Source organism: Nicotiana sylvestris, chromosome 2, assembly GCF_000393655.2.
Source record: "Nicotiana sylvestris chromosome 2, ASM39365v2, whole genome shotgun sequence".
In the NCBI taxonomy this organism is placed as follows: domain Eukaryota; kingdom Viridiplantae; phylum Streptophyta; class Magnoliopsida; order Solanales; family Solanaceae; genus Nicotiana; species Nicotiana sylvestris.
The window spans coordinates 140611113-140635388 of NC_091058.1; the positions used below are offsets into that span (position 1 = coordinate 140611113).

Genomic DNA, 24276 nt, shown 5'->3' on the forward strand with positions numbered 1-24276 from the left:
ATAGCCATAATATATCGAAATGTACCATTATTAAGTTTATCCCGTTGTTTAGGAGTCAAGAAACTTGCAATTAAACTCTTCAAATCGTGGTTCCCCTTCCAGTAACCCTTAGAGTTAAACCAATCTCGTAACTCAAAATATCTTTGCCCTGGTCTTGTAGGTGGAGCAGCAGGGACATAAGGACCTGGGGGTATTATAGGTTGTTTAGGTGCATTAGCTGCTTTGCATGCCTTAGCTGCATTAGGATCTTTAGGTGCTTTAGGTGTCATCTATTCAAAAAAAGTAAAAGATACAAAAGATAACATCAGGACATTATCAAAAAAATCAGTTAAAACTTCAACTCTAAGAAGGCTGAAGTTCACCAGTTACAAACAAAAACTTCATCTCTAGAGCTGAAGTTCGACAGTTACAAAACAAAAACTTCAGCTCCAGAGCTGAAGTTCGCCAGTTACAAAAACAAAAACTTCAGCTCTAGAGCTGAAGTTCGCCAGTTACAAAACAAGCACTTCAGCTCTAGAGCTGAAGTTCACCAGTTACAAAAATAAAAACTTCAGCTCCTAAAGCTAAAGTTCACCAGTTACAAAACAAAACATTCAGCAAAAAAGATGCTGTAGTTTTTACAAAAAACAAAACACAAATTCAAATCCAAAAATAATGCTGAAGTTCATAAAAAACATAGCAAAAAAACATAAAATATGAAACAAAACTTCAGCTCCTATCTAAGGTATCACTAAACTATTATAAACTTCACACTTTAATAGTATCATATATTTAACTTTCAAAATTTTTAAAAATTTCGACGTCTAAGCACTGAAGAATTTATAGAATTTTCATCAACAACACAAACACACGTTCAAAAAATCTAAAAACACAATCGTAAAAGTAAAACTAATGCACTTATCAAACTAAACCTTAAGAAACTATTTTATTATAAATACATGACTATCAAAACCAAAACCAGAAATTAAATCGTAAAAATTAATACTAAAATAAAACCCAAAAAGTTAATGCAATGTATCTGTGATTAAATCGTAATGTTTTTGGGGAACAATAACAACAACGACTAGCAGTTGAAAATCAAAAACAACGATGAAAACCGTTTGATTTCAAAGAAGAACAAATCAAAAAACGCGAATAACGGGAGAAAGAGACAAAGACACTAGAGGACTAGCGTATACTTGGAGAGAAGTAATCTTTTAATAAAGAAGGGCAAAATAATCTTTTTAAAAGGCTTTTAACAAAAAAACAGGTACGGGTACAAACAAAAAAACAAAGCAGCTACAGGTTAAAAAGGGGCGCCCTATTGTTAAAAGGTACAAATTCCTTATTAAGCTCAAACGCCCAAAAAAGATAAATTAAAACAATGGAATTTAGGGCTAGTTCATTTGATGAGCTCCTACTTTTCATAGTTGACTTACAGTATGTACGAAGGTACAAATTGCTTAATAGGCTGAAAAGCAAAAAATTAATTAAAACTATAAGGTTGAAGGCTAGCTCATTTGGCGAATTCCTATCTTAATTTGACTTACAATACGTACAAAAGTACAAATTACTTAATAGGCTCAAAACCAAAAAAAATAATTAAAACTATAAGGTTGAAGGCTAGCTCATTTGATGAGCTTCCGATATTCCACAGTTGAGGTAGAGGTTTCAAACACCATTATCAGTGTCCTCCCCCCCCCCCCCCTCCACACCCCTAATGTAGTTAAAAAAAACTATAACTATAGAATTCCAGATTTAGTCATTTTTCGGTATAGGAAATTTGAGTTTTGGTGAGTTGTATAAGAATTTTTTTTTTTGGAAAGTAATAGAGTTGTAGAAGAAATTAATACAAAGTCCAGTGACTTTAATGATACAGAAAACTATTTTGTGACTTTATAGATACAAAGAGTAAAATTCAATGACTTTAAATGCAAAAATAGTGTTCTTACTTTTTTAACACGTCGGATAAAATTCAATAATCATGCGATAATTTTAGTTAATTAGCTTGGTGCAAATATGAAAGTATTATTGGAGATTGGCACATTCTGCAGTACTATACAGTTTAGCTTTTTCTTTTTTGGTACATTGAATAAAAGTACTAAATCCAACTGTTTAGTAGTGCTTGGTTTTTAGAACAGACCAGCTGACTTGTACTTTATCAAACTCAACTTCTTCTTGTGAATATATATGCCAAGTTCCAACTATCATTGGAACCCAAACACTACCCACTAAATGACTAATCCTTAAAACCCAAATAAAAACAACCTCAGACTTCCCCAGTCACTACTCACCTGTAAAACCCGCACGTGCCTTTGACTTCTATTAGAAGCTTCGAAATTCAGCACTTAAAAGCCCTAATCTTGTCACCCTTTGACCCGAAGCCCGAAGCTCCATCACTTGCTGATCCTACTCTCATACTCTGCCAAAATTCAACTCCATTTTTCTTGAATTCATTACTTCATTAGCTCAGGTGAGTTTCTCTTTTTTCTTTTTCTTGTTTATTTTTGCTGCTTTGGACTTTTATTGAGGTTTATGGTGTTTATCTACTTCTGATCGCGATTACACTTGTGGGTTTGATTTTGAAGTTTATAATTTTACTTGGGGTGTAGTAAAGTTTGTTTCTTTGCATTTTTTATTTCTTATTTCTACTGTTTCTTGAAGAATTCAGTGTCAATTTTCAGAATATTCCTATGCTTGAATTGTTTGGTTACTGTTATTGTAAGCTGGATTTTGGACTGGTTCCTTTGCACCCACTTGCTTACTTCTAGAATGTATCATGATGAGAGTCAAAGCAGTCTTGTGAATGCCGAGTTCATCTGGTCCTTACTGGAACTTAAAGTTAGTTTTCTTCTGTATAGTCAACTGAATGTGTCAAAATGTTTTACTATGCTTAACACATGCTAGTAATATAGTGTTAAGGCTTTCTGGTTTGAGGGCAAGGGTGTGACTAAGTAGTTGGAGGGTAAAATGGCCATATTCACTTGGTTATCTCACTCTCCTTTTGTGCAAAGTAAAAAGATTCCACCTTTCTTGCCTCAAGTTGTGGACACTGAATCATCGATCCGGTGCTGTTGATTTCTAAGGTTGATTTCTAGTACTACAAATAATAGAAAGAAAAGGAAGCAAGTTTGCATCCTATAGACGTCTAGGACCTCCGACCAATGAGGTGACAACACATGCATACACATGAACTTCTAATGACTGAGTTCCACTGAGTAGTTGGAGGTTTCCTCTTTAAATTACAAAATTCAAAGACAGTTGTACTTGTGAATTCTTTGTGAGATTGAATCCTATCACATAGAGTCTTGCAAGATTGCATAGAGAAAGAGAAAGAGATCCGTCTTGCTTATGCATGCTTCTTCATTGGATTGAGAGTGTAGTAGCCACTTCTTACCGAACTTTTTTTTTTTTTACCACTTACCAAACTTAATGATCTCTTTTTCTGTTTTAATTGAAATTGTGGAATTGAGAAGTTTATAAATCACTGTGCAATAGGAAAGACATATTGAGTTTAATTTTTCTTCTTCTTGCAGAAATTGATCGCAGGATGTAGGGAGCATATAAAGTGGATTTTGCTGCTGAGATCAGCTTTGTTGATGGATTGAGTAGAGATGCTCTTTATCCTATGAATTTCGTGGTTCTTTTCCTGATTGTTTAACTGTTTCTGGTCAAGGTTCAAAGTGCACTCGAGAGTGAGAATGCCCATAAATCGGCATTGCCCCCGAATTGACACTTACGAGTTGAAGCTTCGGATTGAAAGGAAGATTGGTCAACAGAGGGCAGAGAAGTATTTTACTGTGTTGAGCAGATACTTGAGTCTAAAGCTTAGCAAGTCAGAGTTTGAGAGATTCTGCATTTGTTTGTTGGGGAGAGAGAATATCTGCCTTCACAATGCACTTACCCGAGCAATTATAAAAAACGCTTGTGCTGCTAAGACACCTCCGACAAAAGACTGCAAAATGCAGGCTTCATTACATGTCAAAGTCCCAAATGGATGTCAAAGAGGAACTCTCCAATCACTGTGCCAGGACTCATTTCCTCAATCTCCGAAAAAGGGGAGAACTCCTACCCTTCGTGATCGAAGATTCAAGGACCGGCCGAGTCATCGGGGGCCTCATGAGAAAACACATTCTGCTGCTGCTTGTGAAGATACTGCACCAAAAGCACAAGAACATCAAACTGCTACTGAGTTGATATCATTGGGTAGCATTTGGAGTAGAAGTCATGTAACTGCTCCCCTTGGCATCTCTCTGAGTAATCGGGGAACAAGAAAAGTAGCATGTCGCAGGTCAGCTCTTTTGCAAAGCATAGAAACTTGTAATAGCACTGGTGATTTGCCTGACTCCAACTCCCTAAAGAAATGGTTGGAACAGAAGTCAGAGGCAGAAGGCCTACAAATATCAACAGATTCTGTAAATGTGTTGCATCATGGGCTTGATGCATTTATGAAGCGATTATTAAAGCCTTGTTTGGAATTAGCAGGATCAAGGTCACAAGACAAGTGCATCCATGACCAAGCTGTATCAGTTTCAAATAAAACAAGGCCGAGAAGATACATTCAGAAACCAAGTGATCTCTTTTCTGTTTCAATGCTGGATTTTCGCTCTGCAATGGAGTTGAATCCCAGGATACTAGGGGAAGATTGGCCAATACAGCTTGAGAAAGTTTCGTTGCATGCATATGAAGAATCATTGATCGATTAGTGCATTGATAGCGGTAAGTCTGTGACGTCAAGTCCATCTGAAAGTGACGAGTTGAGCTGTGCTTTTGAAAGGCGATCAAACAGTGATGCTAATACAGTTTAATACAAGCACTGGTAAAGCTTCAACGTGGTTTAAAGCTACGCAAAATTTTGGATTAAGGTTAGGTTGTATATACTACATCTTAGAGCTGATTATTTCTAAATTGAGAGTTGTTATTACCTCGTAAAGTAGCAAGATATCAATACTTGTAAGATTCTAGCCATTACAGATAAAGAGTTAAGTAGGCTTCTTTTAACTACTATCTATAATCTTTCATGTAACTGACTGTTGTCTGTTAATAAAGCTTAATTTGTTAGTATCTGTTTAACACTTGTAGCACCTTTGAGAGATGGATCCCCTACTCATAAATTGAGATCTAAATAGGAGTATGGCTACAAGTCAAGTTGATATGAAAAGACAAATATTTTGATTTGAAAAGATCCCTTATTAGACTAAGTGGGCGTTTGGACATAAGAATTGAAAATTCTGGGAAAAATGAACTTTTTTCAAGTGAAAAATGGTATTTGAAAATTAGAGTTGTGTTTGGACATGAATATAATTTTGGGTTGTTTTTGAATTCTTGTGAGCGACTTGAGTGAAAATTTTAAAAAATAGCTTTTGGGAGTTTTTCAATTTTTCAAAAAATTCATCTTCAAGCGAAAATTGAAAATTCTATGGCCAAACACTGTATTTTAAAAAAAAAAAAAAAAAAAAAAGTGGTTTTTTTTTCGAAAAAAGTAAAAAAAATAAAAAATCATGGCCAAACGGGCTCTAAGCCGAGAACAAAAGCATTGGGCAGACGGGTTAAATGTGTAGCTTCTACTTGAAAGTAAAGTAGTAATAGAAAATTAATTTTTGAGAAAATATTGTGTGGGATAAGGGAGAAATATGTATTATTCAAAGTTCGAGATGAGTTTGAATTTTAAGAAAAATTGTAGGGGAGAATGACTTTCACCCTGATATAAATTGTAACGTGAATATTTTTATGTTTCTCATTTTTATATATATTTTGACGCTCGAAAGCACTTTTTTTTTAAAAATAATTATCTTAACACAAACGGTTTCTCACTACTTTCGGTAAGTCAAAAGTGCCTCTCAACTAATTTGGCCAAATTGCTGATTGCACATCGAATTCTGTAAATTCTTTAGGAAAATCCCAGCATTCTGTTGTCGTTTGGCAGTAATTAATTATAAGGCTGTATTGTTTCCATAATAAGTTGAACTAAACAAGGTTGTTGTTGAGGATTCTTGCCTATGCTTAAAACGCAGAAGTTAAAACACTTATATAACATAAAACAAAGGAGAACAAAAGACAGAAATATAGCTAAATCCATTACTGCTTTCCCAAAGATTCAAATACTTCAGCCAAAACCAACAGCTTTATGGCAAATTTAGCCGCATCATGATATCGAATAACGCCTATCTCTACTAATTGGTTTATATCTTCCTTTGCTGGCCGATGGCATGATTACATGATCAGCTCCAAATGATATTGGATACAGTTTCCCAAGCGTTTCGGAAACTGAGCTTATGAAAGATTTTCTTCGCAGACGAGGTTTATCAGAAGATATTGGAGTGGTGATCTCCACAGGGGTACTAGTAGCTGATATATCACCACATTTTTCAATTTCATTCAACCTCGTTTTCATTTTCACTAGCTCGAATTTTAGATCTTGATTTTCTCTTTTTAGACTTGAGACTTCATCTGTAACAGGGTTATTGTCGGTGGATGACTCATCTGCCCCGTCTAGACTACCATCCATAACTTGGCGAAGGCGTTGTTGTTCAAAGTAAAGCACTTGCACAACAGTCTGAACAGGGAGCCTCTCATTCTGAGCAGCATGAGCACAAGCTTCTCGAGTTAGCTTTTGACAGTTCATAACACTGCAAACTCTTTTTCTCTCAATGTCACTTAGAGCTGGATGTGCCTTCAAATTTTGAAAAAGCTAGAAGATTAGACAACTATTCTCCGGTAAATTTATTATTATTTAAGAGTAAGTTCTGTACACTAACAGTACATAATTCTTTTACATTATCAAGTCAAAATGACATAGACCAGTAGATAGCTATTCATAGCAAGCCTGATATAGTAACCTAAAAAATAGAGTAATAACCTGGTATTTCCGATTAAATTGAGATGAGAGTATGAAAGATTTTTAGGCTATGAGTGTATAAAAAGGGCAGCCCGGTGCACTAAGCTCCCGCTATATGCGGGGTCTGGGGAAGGGCCGGACCACTAGGGTCTATTGTGCGTAACCTTACCCTACATTCTGCAAGAGGCTATTTTCACGGCTCGAACCCATGACTTCTTGGTCACATGGCAGTAACTTTACCAGTTACGCCAAGGCTCCCCTTCTATGAGTGTATATGACCTAAAATCCTTTATTTATGACGAAGATCAACTAAGCATGATCTGAAGTTTCAAAAGTCTTTCTTGCCACAGTATGACAAGCTGCTTAGCTATAAACCTGCTTATTATCAAATGTAACTGTTTGTTAAACTGTACATTTGATCTAAAGATGACACACTTGAAAGAACATCAACATATAACATGTTTAATATCCTGTAAATGCATAGGCAGAAACACGTGATATCGTAACCTAAGATGCAGGGCAATTCTAACATAAGATGGCTTCTGTAGCAGAGAAGTAAAATTCAACCCTTAGTTTCACTTGTATATTGAAAAAATATCTTCACTTAACTGAATTATGCCTATAATGGATTTATGCAAGAGATCATAAGGATTCAAATACCACTTAACATCCCAAGCCACAATATTTCCACTGTTTAGGTGCAACCTATCAAAAATATGTCATTAAAGAATTTGATATTTCAATCAAGGTACTAAAGCAGTTGATTAAGCCATTACTATTTAGCAGTTGGCTTCAAAGATTTGTTTTTGGAGGAGTTAATGAATGCTTATAATACATATTAAATTAAACATTTAGTATGACCTAAATATACGATCATGCCCTTGTAGGTGTACTAGTGCACATAGAAAAATTGCTCCACCGGGCGAATGATTCAACGTGCATACCTTCAAATAAGTGTCAATGGCCTTGTACATCCTATCTTCTGTGATCCTTGATTTCTCTGGAATGACTTCAGCAATACTGATAAACTGCGAAACAGAGAGATTATTGTCTGAGGCTATTTTAGCAAGGTAATCTTCCATGAGTTCCCCAACTTTCTCCATTTCAGTTGCTAATGGCGGCACATACTCTTCATCGTTGAAGCCAAACTGATTTTCCACCATTTCATACTCAATGAAATACGTCATGATACGTTGCACGATTTCAACATCAAATAATGTGTCTTCTGTGAAGGAAGAATATGAAGGAATTAGCAAATCATCTAATACAGCTTGTCCAAGTTGCAACGCGATTCTCCTCTCCAGATCAACCCTACAAGCAACTGTGGTTTCAAGATATATTGCAGCGCGAAGAAGCATTGAGAGAAAACTAACTGACAATGCATTTTTCTCCCTTGGCAGAAGACTAACTATGGTTTCAACAACAACCCTCTTTTCATGTACTTGTCTCAGCTCAGTCATTTTCCTCTCATTTCCTGATATTTCCTGGAATAACAAGAAAATCATATGCATAAATATTTCAATTATCCAAATTGAGCACATGCCTAAAATACTTTCTTATGTTTGAGCCTTGGTCTAAAATAATCCTTTAACTATTCAACTGAGCAGGTTTAGTCCTTCGTGTTAAAAAAAAAAAACTGCGCACATTTTGTGTATTAAATATAACAGCGGCCATAGGTGTTCAATTTTGATTAACATAAAAGATCACTATTTATGTTACTTTCTCTAACCAAATAATCCTCCCTGAGGGTAGGGATAAGGTCTGCGTACGTATTACCTTCCCCAGACTCCACTGTTGTTATTGTTGTTATTGTTGTTGTTGTTATCTCTAACCAAATAATCTAAACTCATGGGATGAGGACTCACCAAATTTTGAAGGGATTTCTGCGAATAGAGCATCAATACTGGTCCAAGTGCATACTGTTTGTATCCCCTAGCCATCATAGCAATTAGAACCCTTTGGAAAAAATCAATTCTAAGGACAGTTAAATCCTCAGCCCACCAATCAACAACAATGGTCCTCGGATTTGAAAATGTGGAGGAATTCGTCAAACTATTAGCGTCGACCTCTATTCTACCTGACTTACAAAAATGGCTATCCTTGCAAACCATGTATGCAATTGTATCTATGCTTCTGTTCACCAATTTTATATTTTCTGCAATTGGAAGAAGTTTTTCTGAAGAGTGCAAGACGGAAACTGCACCTGCAATGCTCTTAAGTGCTAACTCGTTTAAGTAGGCTTCTGATAATCCTACCAAATTTCCAACTGCATAGTCATCTGTCATATCAAGATATTCTGCTACACATCTAAGCAATGCGACGTTTCCTGAGCTTATCTCAAAGTTTATTCCATAACAAAATTTTGCTGCAAATTCAAATGCCTCTGCTCCACCAGGAATGTCAGGGATTTCGAATACAGAAAGATTAGCATCATTGGATTTTGCGACCAACTTCCTTATATATCCGCACTTTGAGACTAGTGGGAACTGCATGGAACATAAAAGTACTCATTATCAAAGACTTCACCTTTCAGTTAAGAGTTTAACTTCTACTTACTGACAGTATAAAATAATTTTAGATGACTATAGGTAACTGCCATAATAAGTGTAACTAGTTACTGAAAAGAACAATCTTGATTTGTGTTCTAGTTGAAATATATTAGGAACTTCTTAGAACAAGGAAAAAGGTTGTACCTTGTGCAGAGCAAAGGAAGTTCCTGCAACATGAACAGTTATATCACTTGGGATCTCCTGGGATAAAATCCTGCAGATAATATAAAGGTCACTCATTCATCAATGCCTACATTTTACCCTCCACTACTGATCATGTTACACGGAAAAATTGCATAAAGACGCGTAAAAGTACGCTGGAAACAACAAAAGAGAGAGAGAAATAACTGAAGATAGACTACGTACCATTCGGAGGTCCTTTTCATAACATTGGAAAGAAGCTCTTTTTTCTTAGTGAACATGTTAACAGTAGTTGAAGGTTGTGCAGTCTCGTCTGAACCAAGATCAACCATATTGGCCTATTATATAATTCTTGATAAAGCAAAAACTAGTATGTACTATGTCCTTTCCCCTGCTTCTTTAATTAATTCTCTTTCACCCACAAAAGAATAAGAGATCAACAGTTAGGGAATAAGTACAACTTCAGTGTTGGTCCGTAAACTGCATTATATATTACTGTCAGCAGCCAGTATCAATCATAAGATTGCAGAATTCCCATTATAGGCCAGAAAGTTGGCAGTGGAAAGATTGTGTACGAGTGAGCCTCTACTAGACACATGACACGAGTAGTGTTACATATGTTTATGTGAAGGTACTGGGGTTAAATATATTAGGATATAGTAAGGGATTTCGTTCAGAGTGTGTAGAAGTATAAGCACATCCAGTTTTATACAAATGATAAGATGATGGTGCCAAAAGAAAGGAAGTTTCTATCTTGGGATCATTTTCGTCCACAAAACTGTCAATGACTGACTTTCATTGTAATTGTAACCAGGAGTGGCAAACAGGCAGGTCGGGTCGGATATGGTTCGGGCCGAAAACGGGTAATGAAAAAAAGGATAAATTATTCGATCCGATACATATTTAATACGGATAAAAAAACGGGTTAACCGGCAAATAATATGAGTAACCATATTATCCATGACTTCTTGCATATGATCACTTTTGGGAGAATTCCTAATCTCCCTAACTTGAGGAACCTCTAATTTGAGGTTTTACAAATGTAAAAGTTAAAACCATTGGTTATCCATTTTCTAAATGGATAATATGGTTCTTATCCATATTTGAACCGTTTTTAAAAAGCTCATTATCCAACCCATTTTTTAGTGTATAATATGGGTGATTAACTGTTTTCTTTTAACCATTTTGCCACCACTAATTGTAACATTCAGTACAACAGTACGTTAGTACCTAAATAAAGAAAGGCTAACTTATATACACTCACAGTATAATTTTTTTACAATATTAGTTAAAGGGAAGCCTTCGTGTAACTAGTAAAGTTGCTCTCATGTGACCACGACGTCATGGATTCAAGCCGTGGAAGTAGTCTCTTGCGGAAATATAAGGTAAGGCCGCGTACGATAGACGCTTGTGGTTCGGCCCTTCCCTGGATCCCGCGCATAACGGGAGCTTCGTGCACGGGGCTGCCCTATTAGTGTATTTAGCTTGTTATAGAGATTATTTTACTCTATATTTCAAAATATCAGATCGTGTTTACATGTTACTGCATGTAATGTAACCTAATGATTTAATAATATTACATACTATCATTATACATAACCTAAACTACATGAGTTAGGTGTGGCATATACCAATTTGTCCCAGTGAAAACAATGGCCGAGTGTTGGGATCGAAATAACATGGTGCATGCAGAAACTAACAATACAAAGCTTGATGGACGATAAATTAGACGACAAAAGAAAATATACTAAACTAAGCATAATAGTTTATAATGAGTTGATCAATTGATCTACATATGATAAAACTAATATAAAAGAAGAAAAATTATCGAGGGAAAAATCTCCCCCTAAACAAAACACTCTTTAATGACAACATTGTGGATTTTTTTTTTGTGCACTTGTACGAAGTAAAGATCCTTAATTTATAGATGTGCAAAACTTGTCTTCCAAGAAAAGGATAAGACATATTAAGGAGATTTAATCTTTTTAGGAGTCTTTTTTCATTCCTTCAAGAAAGAGAGTCATAATATATTAGAAATTCAGGGCAAATTCTAACACCAAGCTCCAGGTCGGCAGAAATCTTTCCACTAGAGGATGCAGAGAATTAATTATAAGTCAAACTAAAACCTGAACAATGTAGTGGCTGGAGCAATGAATGAGGAAATAATACCCCCACAGCCCTACACACCACGTCTGATGTCGCGGGCCTGCGCGAATAAGACGGGAGTCGGGAGCAAGAAGTGGGATTTATCAATGTGAGAATTAGGGTACGGAAGAAGCACATTAATTAGTACTGTATCTTCAGATGGATATGGCCAAGACTCCAAGGTGGACACAGGATATAGTGACATGACACTCCTTTTTTGAGTGGATATATGTGCGCTTTCTGGATAACAATTTTGCACTATATACAGATACACCAACCTGTTGGACATGGATAAGTTTGATATTAAGAGATCGAGGCCCTCATGAAATGAACTATCCAATGCTGTAATGAAATGAACTTGATAGAACACACAATGCAAATAGAAGCTTAATTTGGCTAGATTGAAAGCCAAAAATCTAGTCACTCTTATTATCGAAGGCTAGACATGTCCCTATTTACATGTCACTGGCAATAAACATACCATATATAGTATAAACTAACCTAGTATTTCATGTGAGTCACTTAGTATCAACAAAAACCTGACGGCCCTAAAGAGCAACATGCCCACGAGGGCACCACTACCAACTCTGACCTATTAGATAGGGACATTACCAATGTTGAAGATAGTTTGGCTCACTTTCAAGTCGCTCATTTGAGAAGCTAGCGGCCAAGACGAAGGGCGGAGGAGGTCTCACTTTCAACAAATGAACCTGACCTTTATATATATTTAGATTCATATACTACATTAGTGATAAATTGTCAAATAGTGGTTGAAAAATGGTTCAAGAGAGAAACATCATATTAAACTTTAAATAGTTTAGTGAAATTAAATCTTAAAATTTCTGGAATTTCTTTAAAATTAATATTATGATTACAAATATTGTGTGTCATTAAAAAAAATGAAGTATTCTTATATCTCGACACAAGTACTGTAACTTGAGGTGCATGTGACCAAAGATATGACAACTCATTGACATAATTAAACGTCCCAAATAATACCTAGCTAGGGGAATAGTTCCTAGTGTCGTATATAATTTAGTGCTTTAATTGAGATAGATGTGACCGAGGCTACCAATAGTTGTTGTCACCAAACCCCACACTATACCTAACAAGGGAAATAGTGAAGTTTTAGTGATCTTCTAAATATTGCTATCATATTTTGCCATTCCATCTGCTGTTTTGTTTTGCTCCATGTAGTTATGCTCGATCAAGGGGTCTCTGAATTAGCTGGCAAAGGCATGCAATCATAAATAATGTTAAGAGTAATGTGACCCTAGTTTTGTGACACTGATTGATCTTAGTGTATAATTTATTGATCGGACAAGAGGTCAATCATAGGATTGGAAAAATAATAGACCATGCTACATTAACTTAAATTTAGAAAAATGAGGACAGTATCAGGCCACAAGTTGCTCCTATGTAATCTCTGCGGACTATTTCTGTCTTCTTTCTTCAATAAGTGTTGCAGCGCAGACAGACGTATGTAAATTGAACCCATAATGTTCAATGTGGAGCATAAATTTACGTGTAAAAATTAACTAAAATTGAAACAAATAATAGATATGAACTTATAGCTTTAAAATTATAATGGGCTCAATGTTAAAAAATTAGAAGTTAAATGGTGGGATATTTCATGGGATTAGTTATCCCACCTTCTATATGGGATAGTTAATCTCATCATTTTAGTGCAAAAGTTATCCCGAGATTAGCTAATACCTCAAATCAAACATGGGATGAAGTTAGTTCCAATTTTTATCCCCGGATTATTATTTTTATCCCATGTACCAGACGACCCCATATAGTTTAAATCTTGTATCCAACTCCGATAGACACATTGATTGCCTTTACTATCCTCCGATTCAGAGGGCGTCAATAGAATCTATTGAATCCTGTACCAAAACAGTCGAAGGCAAATTCAGAATATTAAGTCATGAGTCAAAACAACAGGGTTCACCTCATGTTGCAAAACTAGCAAACAGTATATGACATACAGAAAATCAAGCGATGAAATTCCAAAGAAAGCAGATATAAGTGCTTCGAAATGCTTAATAGTGCTGCAGAAAAAGATGCATATTCCAGCAGGATAACTTTTTAGGTTGGACCAGTGAGTGATGGAGGCAGGTACTTATACAAGGGAATAAAAAAGAACACTAGAATGTTACAATTGAGATTTGAATTTTTGAACATCCCTTACACTACACTAGAATATCTTTTTAGGGGATTCAACAAACTTATATACATTAGTTTTTTGACTTTTTAGTTTAGGGCTTCGTGCTTCTATAATAGTATAGATTAAAAAAATATGTACGTTGTAATTGGGCTATTTTTAAGTCCCGAACATGTTAAAGGATCCTTCTACCACTGATCAAATTAAAGGTCTTGGTTTGAGCTATTGGAATGAAAAAAATTCTGGCAGGGAGTGCTTTCCCTTTTATATGGTCCACACGTGACAAGAATCTGAGTTTGTTGTTGTAACACTCCTCAAATTTATAAAAGTTTCAATACACGCTAAATATAGAATATAATTTTTATAATCTTAAATTATACTTCTAATACAGATTTAAACCCTTGTGATTGATTGTTGAGTTACTTCTCTATGTATAAATAATTGGATATACAATTAAAGAAAATATTAATAATTTTAATATTATTAATTATTAATAGTAGATAAAACTAAACACTAGTTAAGTCAAAAAAAAAGGGGCAAATAAGAAAAGAGAGCACGTGAAAGGCCTTAGCCCATAAGGGCTATGGAAAGAAAAAGGATTTTAAAAAAGGGTTTACACAAAGAAATAGGACAAGCGTCTCTTCATGCACGAAATACAGAATCGTGAAATAGAGCCTTGCTACTCAGTACTCACGCGGGCAATAGGAAGTTCTAAGTTTCTTTACAAATCACTAACTCTTGAACTCAGGTATATAAAATTCCCTATTGTCAATTATTCTACAGTGGTAGTAGGTAAGAATTGAATAGTTAATTCCCTTCTTTTTCCGTATCAACAGTAAATCCCAGGTTTAGGTGTGAAACTTTGAAATTAATTAAAATGCACTGGTTGTTGTAGAATCAATTGTTTGACGGGTATAAATTGGATTGGGGTCTACGTATTGGCTCAAAGAGTATTGAGGTGAGTTGATATAACCCTTTACTAAAGTGGCTTAACTCACAAAAGCGCGCATACAAGATGTTTGATGAATTGCTTAAAAGAGTTTATATTTACTTAATTGGAACGAGTGAGTACCTATTAACTTAGAATTGTTCTAGCAAAAGTTTCGATGATTTATTATGATATATATGCATAAATTTTCAGATTTTTGTGTTATTCTTATATGTTATTTTCATGTTGAAAATTTATGAAGAAGCAAGAATCTTTAGAAATACTTTTAGATGTTTATTTCATTCTTATGTCATGCTTTTTATTTAAGGATACCAGCATGAGCATGTACATGATGTTCCAAAAAGAAAAGATTTAGACTTGAAAAGTCACAAGAAGAAGTTTTAGAAAGAAAAGATTTTTGGGAGTATCCTTTATTCTGAGAAGGGGTCATCGCCCAGGCCGAGGATCCTGATCAAGGCGTTTGACTTCCTGAAACTACTTGTGCCAAAGTAGGGAGCACACGAGCCGAGGGTCTCGTTGCTGAGAATTTACTTAGCCATGCTAAGGTATGATACATGAGCGCTGAGAACCATGAAGCGAGTGGCACCTCGTGGATTGGGCCTATTCGATCAGGTTAGGATCGAACCTGTGTCGATCACACGGTGACTGAGACAGAATTAAGTCAAGATAGTTGGAACTCCCAAAGTATAAAGCGAAGTATTTTTTTTAAGAAAGAAAAAGAAAATAATTTCTTTTAGAATATTCATAAACTGTTATTATGCAATTATTTTAGAATTGTTCTTATAAGCTTTATGTTTTACATGCATTTAGAACCTTTGCCCGTAATGTACATGTTATTAAAGTTTCGCCCCCTGTTGTTGAGACTCACTGAGTACAACGGATGGTACTGATGTTCTCTTTTGGGAACCTACGTTGGTTTGCGGTACAACATAGGAACCGGATTTGCAGGCGAGCAGGCTACGAGTTAAGACTTCCTTCTCTTCCAGTGCTATTGGTGAGCTCCGCTTTTGTTCGTGGAGTATTCCTTAGAGTTATCTTTATTTAGTTATTTCTTTGTTTACTTAGAGAACTGGCCAGGAAATCTCATGTCCTGAGTAGTGCGTCAGTTTATCAGTAGAGGCTTCATAGACATAGTCGTTGGGTTAAGATTCATATGTTTTTGATAATAACTTAACATTAATTCAGTAGTTACTACGAATAAAGTTTTGGAGTTGATTTATTTAAATATTTAAATTAATCAAAAGTATTTGGTTAGAGTATTGCCTTGTTGCATATAAAGTTTGGAGTTATAATAGATTTGATAAGCAGAGATGGTTCGCTCGGTCATGTTTAGTGATCGAATGCAGGTCCCGACTTATTCAGAAAATGGGTCGTGACAGTTGGACCATTGGACTCCGGATATCAAATAACTATACTCAAATAAACATGTAAATGGGACCCCTAAACTAAGAAACCGTGGAAAAAGTACGAAGTGGACATATCAACTAGACTAGGGCTCCATATAGGTAAGAAAACATACGTGACAAATTTGTAGAAAGAGCTTGCCGCGCTCTGAAAGCCTTTATTTTTTCAAAACCAGTTCCATGATAAGATGAAGTAATAAAAGATGAAGAAGATCTGATCATAAAGATGAAGGGCACTGAAGCCTAAAGGCACCAGTATTATAGTGGCCAAAATCTGATTTAACTCACGGACGTGGCTCCCAACTCTCAGCCGCTTCCATCGTTTTAACTTTTAACAGCGCGATTAGACGCATCAATCCACTATAAAAGGATACAAAAATTCTATTCAACTATCAATTCAAGCTGAACAAGGAACCCACTTATCCGAAATTACTCTAAGCTCTTTCTGGTGGTTCCCTCTCTACTGTTAAGCATGCTTAACTCTCCTCTCTTTGTATTGGCTGCCTCAATGCGCCACTATCACTTACCAAGCTCCGCTGATAAATGAAATGTTTTGGTTAGCCATCAACATTTGGTATCTAAGCATCTCCATTGTGTTCCATGTTGTTCTTACAGATTTTTAGAATTGTATTGACAAGCTAACTAAGCAGTCATTACTCTCCATCTGACAATCATAGTCTATGTAAACGAAGCCAAGCTTAAGCATTCAACTTCAGGGTTGGGTTTTGTTATTTAAATGTACTTATGCGTGCTTCGTTCCAAAGAAACTCAACTTAAGGTATTCGTTTTTCTTTGCAGGCATGGTATGTTGATCAAATTGTTACTCTCAAAAGACAATGTGAGATATAGAATCCGCTGCTACTAACAGCTTTTCGATAGCATACATGTTTTCTCCTGGCGCTGCAAAATTAGCAGCTTACTATGACAGTATCTGGAATATTGCAGCTCTATCAAGTCATAGCCCTTTGCAGGTCGGTCGTTTTTGTGCATCAATCAAAACGTTGTCTGGCCATTTTTGGTGGCTATTTATTAGTTTGAAAGCTGAAGTTTAGCTATTCTATTAAGATAACAGCTGGTTTCTGGTATTCCTTCACAAGACGTTTCAGTTTCAGCATTTGCATGTTCAGTTTCACATAATAAATTGACTCAATGGCAGGAGGCTTCACAATTAGGACAAACCACTAACACAACTTGAGAGTCTCGCAAACGAGCACACACATACAAGCAGTTCACAACTTGATTGGGCTGACTGTTGCATCTAGTGACGGGCAGATAATACAGACTTTTTTCTGCTAGGATGTTTGACACCTAATTAAACAGTTCACTTTTTGAGATGAGGAAAACAGGCATAGATATCAGATTTTGGATGTTTAGCTTCAGCATGTTCCTTGCACTTCACCTCTGATGTTGTGCACATAAATGTCTGCATACACACCTTGCACTGCCATCATCCATGAAATGAAAGTTAGCCAACAGTCATATCATACATAAAAGGTTCATTTAGACTGCAACTTGTGGGCCTCAAACCCAACGTAGAAATGATAGCCAATAAAAATCTTCATTAGTCATAAGCCATAACAATCGTAACAAACAGGTCTGCTGGTCAAATTATAGGAATCGGATTTAGAAACTCCTAATCCACTATAGCTAAGTCACAACTCACATGAGCAATGCAGTCATACAACTAGTCCCTTATCAGCCAACAGTTGAACAACAGAAATGATACATCTTACCTCCAACCCATTAGAGGTGACGTCCTGGTAATAATATAGGTGATAAAAGAAGAAAGAAAAGAAATTGGGGGGGGGGGGGGGTGAGGAAAGGTGAGTCCACGTTCCGTTCTGACGATTAATACCAAAAAACAATAGTAGCACGCTGAGGATTTTCACGACTAAGACTGCTAGAAATTTCATAAAACATCATTAAGATTCATCTAATAAAATTGAACCATATCAAGTTAGAAGTATTATAGTGGCATTTGACTTGTGGCTTCGTTTAAGTGTCTAAATGGAATATACAGACAGACAAGTATAGGCGGCTGTATTTGGCCATCTTCTCATTATTGGACTTGTGGAGTCATGGGTCTACTTGCTTTGAAACATAAAACCAAAAAAAAGGCATTTTTGAAATCGAAATTTCTCTAATTAAGATACTTAACTAGAGGCAAAGAGAAGAAGAGTGAAAATATAACAAAATATATCAGCTAATAAAAAATTCATGTCTAAATCCTTGCTTTCTGTAACCTTTGGTCCGGCTCTTATATGGGCTCGCGGCATTGTGTAATGTCGGTATGTATATAGAGGGCTGGTAGTTAAGGCATCTGCTGACAGCAGCCATCGCTAAGGACTTACTCACATTGGTCCCTTGATAAGATAATATTGAAATTGATGTAGATATGTGCTTTTAGACAGGAATTTTTCATCAGCTGCCATATTTCTGTACCATTTTTCACTATCTTTTGCTCTTTCAGTTAAGTATCTTAATATGGAAAAATGTGGACTTTAACATTTTCTTTTTTGGTTCTATGTTTTAAAGTAAACTGGTGGGACCCATGAGCCCACTTGTCAAGTAATGGGAGATCCTCACATAAGTTATGTTGTTGTGCGACGCATAAAATAAAAATTCTAATCTTTAAAACCCTAAACAGTTGGCAAAACCGATAGGAAAGTCAACCTAGCCAAAACTTTATATCACTGTAAAGAGTAGATTGACTTTGAATCAGTTCAAAAAGCCCCTCTAAGGGAATTTTGGGCAAAGGCTAGTTCAATTTGATAAACCGTACACTAATTGAAAGCTTTTAAAAAGTGTGAAGTTTCAAATACAAACTAAAATAAATGCAGTAACATAACTTGAATCATTATTAGGTATAAAACCAATATCAATTGATTCTTTACGTACTGCAGCAAAAAACATAGAGCTTTCAAGCTTTTGGTAGTGACAGAAACTCATCCTTCTCTTCAAAACATTCTAAGCTTCTACATCCTAGTTCTTATTGATACCTCACCTCCTTATTGCATGGCATCTTCTGAATCTCTAGAGACAGAGATGAAAACTTCTATACCACCTAAGCCTCCCAGTATAGCAAAATCACTTCTGAACAAACCTAAGAAACCCTCATTCCAAGAAACTCCAGTGGCTACAGTACCCAAAGCAAGCTCAAAATTCTTCTGATAAGGCTGAAGCAAAATCTACTGTCTCATTACTAATCTGGGAGAATAATTCACCAATTCCAAATGATGATTATGATGCCATATTCTTCCCTCCAGAAGAAATAGCCCACATCTATCAGCCTTTGAAATTCTCCATCACTGAGAAACTGTTTGGTAAACAACTGAGTCACCAATATCTCCGACCAAAAATCAGAGACCTATGGAAGCCTAGTGAAGATTTCCAACACGGAGAACTTGGATGTGATTTTTACATTGTAAAGTTCTTGAAAGAAGAAAATATACTCAAGGGTTTTGCTTAATAGCCCTTAGTTCATTAATGATTTCTTTCTTTCAATTAAGATGGGAACCTAATGTTGTAGCTACTCGAGCAAAAATTGCTCTCTCAACAATTTGGATACGACTACTACAACTACCCACTGAGTTCTATGATAGAGATTCTTAAGAGAATTAGAAATAAAGTGGGTAGGTTGTTAAAGTCGATACATGTACTTCTTCCACTCTCAGGAGATGGTATGCTCGTATATGCGTAGAAGTACCAATTGATACCCCAGTTTACTCATCTCTTTGTTGACAATCAGAAGCAGCAAATTTAATACGAAGGAGACAACATTTTGTGCGAGGATGTTGCATATTAGGACACATTCAGCCATCCAGTCCTGCAACTATAATGCTCTTAAACCAATTGACGATTCTTCTATTCCTTAATCTGAGCAAAAAACTGCTTCTTTATCTTTGCAGGAGACCAATTCAAATGCTGAAAATTGGAAATGGTTACTCTACCTAGGAGAAAAAGAAACAATTGAGTTATCAATTCTCATCTGTCCCTGATCACAATAACCAATCAAAGGAACAAGGTATTAGTGAAGAATTTTATGCCAATACAGATAAGTAGAGGCCTAGTGGTCATTGAAGTGGGTTGAGAACCATGAGATCTCAGGTTCGAATCCTAGCGGAGGCAAAAATAGTAGGTGATTTCTTCCCATTTGTTCAAGCCTTGATGGACAAAGTTACCAGATACCCGTTACTGGTGGAAAGTAGCAGGTATCCCGAGAAATTAGTCGAGGTTCGCGCAAGCTAGCCTGGATACCATGGTTACCAAAAAAATCAAGCACAAAGAGAAAAGTTTCAACGTTATTTTTATGATAATTTCACTATTAAAAATTTTCTTCTGTGTATTAAGAATAGCGATTCAAATTTGATTAGCCAAAACAAAGCCCCTATTAAAATTCAAAATAACACTTGCACCACCACTAAGACCAAGAAAATAAGTACACATGGAACTCAAAAATCAATCTAATCTCGACAACAATATGTTGATGCTCAAGTACTATAATATTTTCTTTCACAAGCACTAAGATAATCAGTTAAATCAACACATTAAATTTCGTATCCAGTTAAATTCCTCATAAAGTCCCTTCAACGTTCCAACTACACGTTTGTTACATAACGTATAAATAATGAAATTAAAAGCAGTACCTGGATACTCATGGCTTTTTTGTTGGTGTCGAGCTGACTTCCTGCGTATATGGGACAATTTAGGTAGTTAACATAAAAGTGAGCTAAACCATTTATGTAAAAAAAAATTGTGTCTAAAACAACTCTAAAGGCACTAGTACTGCAGTCAGATCGGACTAAATTAAAGCTAAAATATGACTTATTTTACCAATAGTTCAATAATAATTAAGATCTGTATTTCCAGAGAAATATATAAGGATTCGAGTAGATTCAAGAGAGGGAATACCTTTGGAAGCTTTCGATTTCTCGAGATTTTTCTCGCGAGCCATCTTGGCTTTCTGACCGTTGCCTCCACCCATGATTTTGCTTGATCGGAGAGGCCGGAAAAAGAAAACCCTAGAAGAGCTCTTTTTGTTTCAGCGCTAAAACGTGGCGGGGAAGGGCAGCTGAAGGGTATACAAAGGGAGAGAGATACACATACAGCTAGGGGTGTTTGTCGTCGCCCGGTACGGTATTTAGCTATTTCGGTTCAGTATTTTCGGTATTCGATTTCTTAAAATCCTATATCAATACCTACTTAATTAAATTGATTCATTTCGATTTATTCGATTCGGTAATTTTGGTTTATTCGGTTTGAATATTAGAGCTATACACTCTAATATTCTTAATTAAAGTACTCAAAAATACAAAACTGAAAATATTTGTTGACAAAAAATTTGTCCAAAACTAGCAAATATCGACCCAAATAGAGAAAATTATACATAAAAAAGAGTATTTGATCATTAGAAATATCTTGTTACTTGTTTAGAGTTAATTGATGAACTTTGAGAATAAAGGAAAGTAAAATTTTAGGTTTTTTATATTTATGTCATAATTGATAATATATGTTTTGTGTAATATAATATATATTTCGATACGGTATCGGTATTTCGGTATTTTATTTTAAAATACCAAATATCATACCTAATACAAATTTTTTTTAAAACTTAAACCAAATACCAAAATACCATATATCAAATACCAAAATTTTCGATTTCGGTACGGTATTTCGGTATTTACCAAATTATGCCCAGCCCTATATAGAACGACTCCGGAGTTGGGGCATTAGGGGCCCGGAACCAAAATGTTGTTTTTTTTTTTACTCAAAACATCGACCTTTTTATATTTAGTTCATGTGCTATATACCCCTCGCATAAAATATTTGCTTACTTAAGGAGCTTTATTCCTTCTTCAAAAGTTCATTCCAAAAAATTCATTCTATAGTATCCTTTATATTTTTCTTACTGATTCTGTATTGGTCAAAATTTGGCAACTCGGTAACTGCAAATAAGTCGTGCTAAGGATGGGGTAGACCACGACATTATAACGAAGGGCTCGCCCTCGTAAGGATCATTACCGATGACGAGTAACTGGAGTTACAATTGTAATGGTAGGATTGGCTTAGAAAAGGACACCAGGAATATTCCCTTGGATATTCCTTATATTGTACTTTTTAGGGTTTTTTGGGAGCATCCCTTATAAATAGTAAGAGATAGAGAACAAAAAGGATCTCCACTTTCTGATAAGAGCACATTGTAAAGGTTGACTCAAGAGAATATGCAAAGGTAGTCTTGTTCACTGATTACATTAATCAAGCACACGTTGTTCAATCTTTGTTCACAAGATCCAAAGGTTCTATATCCATCTTCATTTCTCACTTTTTCATGTCGCTGACAGAAGAAAGGAACATCCCAATCATACAAAAATTGGGTTGGGTGGTAAATCCTTTCTTATTACACTTATTGTCATTATCTACATTTATCACATGTTCATGTTACCATATTCATTGCCAATCATTGATTATTAAATCTATTATTTAATGCTCTTGAACATTGTTCGTCTCGCGAATATTCTGTTATATTTGGTCTAGAATTTATTAAGTTCAACTAAGATTCGCCCTTTAATTTATCATTAATTGGTTTAATACTTGTTTGGTCAAACAATTAGGCGTCGTCTGTGGGGAGGTTTTAGTTGAAATTTTAGTTCCTTCTAGATCATAAAAAAAGGACATCTATCTCTTCTTCGTTTGCACAAACTAGCGATGGCAGGAAAAGGTGATGCAAGACAGAAAGCAATAACAGGTGTCACTACCAACATTTTGAACACCATCAATGAAGATGACAGAGAAGACAATGAAAATGTGACACCAAGCGTACACCCAGGCGGAGTGATTCACCTCCCCCTCATGAAAGTGTAATTGCTTCACACGAGAGGGGAGCGTCTACATCCACAGCTAAGGAAGCACCACCAGCAGTGAAAAAATTATTGGAAGAGTGCTGACAAGTACTCTAAAAAACATACTCGACAAACCCGTTCAAAGGGAGAATAGAAATACTGCACAAGCAGATACCACAACGACCACCGACGACTAGCCCGCCCCCCCAAACAGGTAACACTTACATTATTGTTGATGCAGGTAATGACGCACTTGCAGCCATTCTAATGAAAATGGAAGAAATAGAAAATGAGAACAAAACACTCTACGACCAGATGAGAGAATATCAAGAAAGGGTCGATAAGATACCGGGCGTCCCAAAGCTACTACCAAAACGAGACGTTGGTCAATTCGTCAAACAACCGTACAACGAGAAGGCGGCTCCACATGCCATACCCAAGACCTTCAAAATGCCACCATACTTGAAGATATATGATGGTACTACAGACCCCGAAGATCACATCGTTCATTATGTCACAGCGGTGAAAGGAAATGACCTTTCGAAGGAACAAGTACCATCAGTGTTACTAAAAAAGTTTGGCGAGACACTAACGGGGGGAGACTTTACCTGGTATTCACAATTACCTACACGATCAATAACAATATTCGAAGAAATGGCCGACAAGTTCGTCACCGCCCATGCCGGGGCTAAAGAGGCGGAGGCCAGAGTGAATGATATATTCGTCACTAGGCAATCGCCTGGCGAGGGACTCAGGGACTTCCTCGCCCGGTTTAACAGAGTAAGAATGAGTCTACCAATTGTATCAAAGGGGATGGCGGTGACAGCCTTCCAAAATGGATTGAACAGGAATGGGTCGAGAGCAACCAGAAAGTTATTAAGCAGGCTCATGAATACCCTCCCACCACTTGGGAAGAAATTCACAATGCTTACTGCATTGAGGTGAGAGCAGACAAGGAGGATCTTAACGGTCCGACCCAACGGTTAACATCAGTCCAAACGGAGTCGAGAAAAGATCGTCGTAACAACGGTCGAAGAGATCAGTCAGGTCCCCGCCTTAAGCGAGAAGGGCATCAACACTATGTCAGAACAGCCATCCCACCGTCTCCTCGACGTGCGGAAGGGACGTCCAGACCACACATAGGGACTCAGCGAAACGAAAGAGATATGCCTCCACTCTTATCTGCTCACAATTTTTGTGTCTCCCCTTCAGTAATAGTGTACGCACTAGAGAAGCTTGGCACAAAGGTGAAGTGGCCTCAAAAAA

General features: G+C 36.3%; 3 protein-coding genes across 3 annotated transcripts; 1 reads left to right on the forward strand and 2 right to left on the reverse strand.

The window, feature by feature from the left end:
• The first annotated feature begins 2139 nt into the window (after positions 1–2139).
• LOC104229252 (uncharacterized) lies at positions 2140–4793 on the forward strand. The gene is made up of 2 exons (XM_009781856.2): positions 2140–2452; positions 3516–4793. Exon 2 carries the CDS (start codon positions 3681–3683, stop codon positions 4683–4685), a length of 1005 nt encoding a protein of 334 aa, XP_009780158.1. The 5' UTR covers positions 2140–2452; positions 3516–3680; the 3' UTR covers positions 4686–4793.
• A 647-nt stretch (positions 4794–5440) lies between these two features.
• On the reverse strand, positions 5441–12318 carry LOC104229253 (BTB/POZ domain-containing protein SR1IP1-like). Its single transcript, XM_009781857.2, has 6 exons — positions 12154–12318; positions 9733–9820; positions 9511–9580; positions 8683–9303; positions 7762–8301; positions 5441–6652 (listed from the first exon to the last, which is right to left on the reverse strand). Exons 1-6 carry the CDS (start codon positions 12212–12214, stop codon positions 6125–6127), a joined length of 1908 nt encoding a protein of 635 aa, XP_009780159.2. The 5' UTR covers positions 12215–12318; the 3' UTR covers positions 5441–6124.
• A 4938-nt stretch (positions 12319–17256) lies between these two features.
• LOC104229255 (uncharacterized protein At2g23090-like) lies at positions 17257–21287 on the reverse strand. The gene is made up of 3 exons (XM_009781858.2): positions 21083–21287; positions 20818–20858; positions 17257–17612 (listed from the first exon to the last, which is right to left on the reverse strand). The coding sequence occupies exons 1-3, from the start codon at positions 21153–21155 to the stop codon at positions 17493–17495; spliced, it is 234 nt and encodes a 77-aa protein (XP_009780160.1). The 5' UTR covers positions 21156–21287; the 3' UTR covers positions 17257–17492.
• Positions 21288–24276: the final 2989 nt, after the last annotated feature.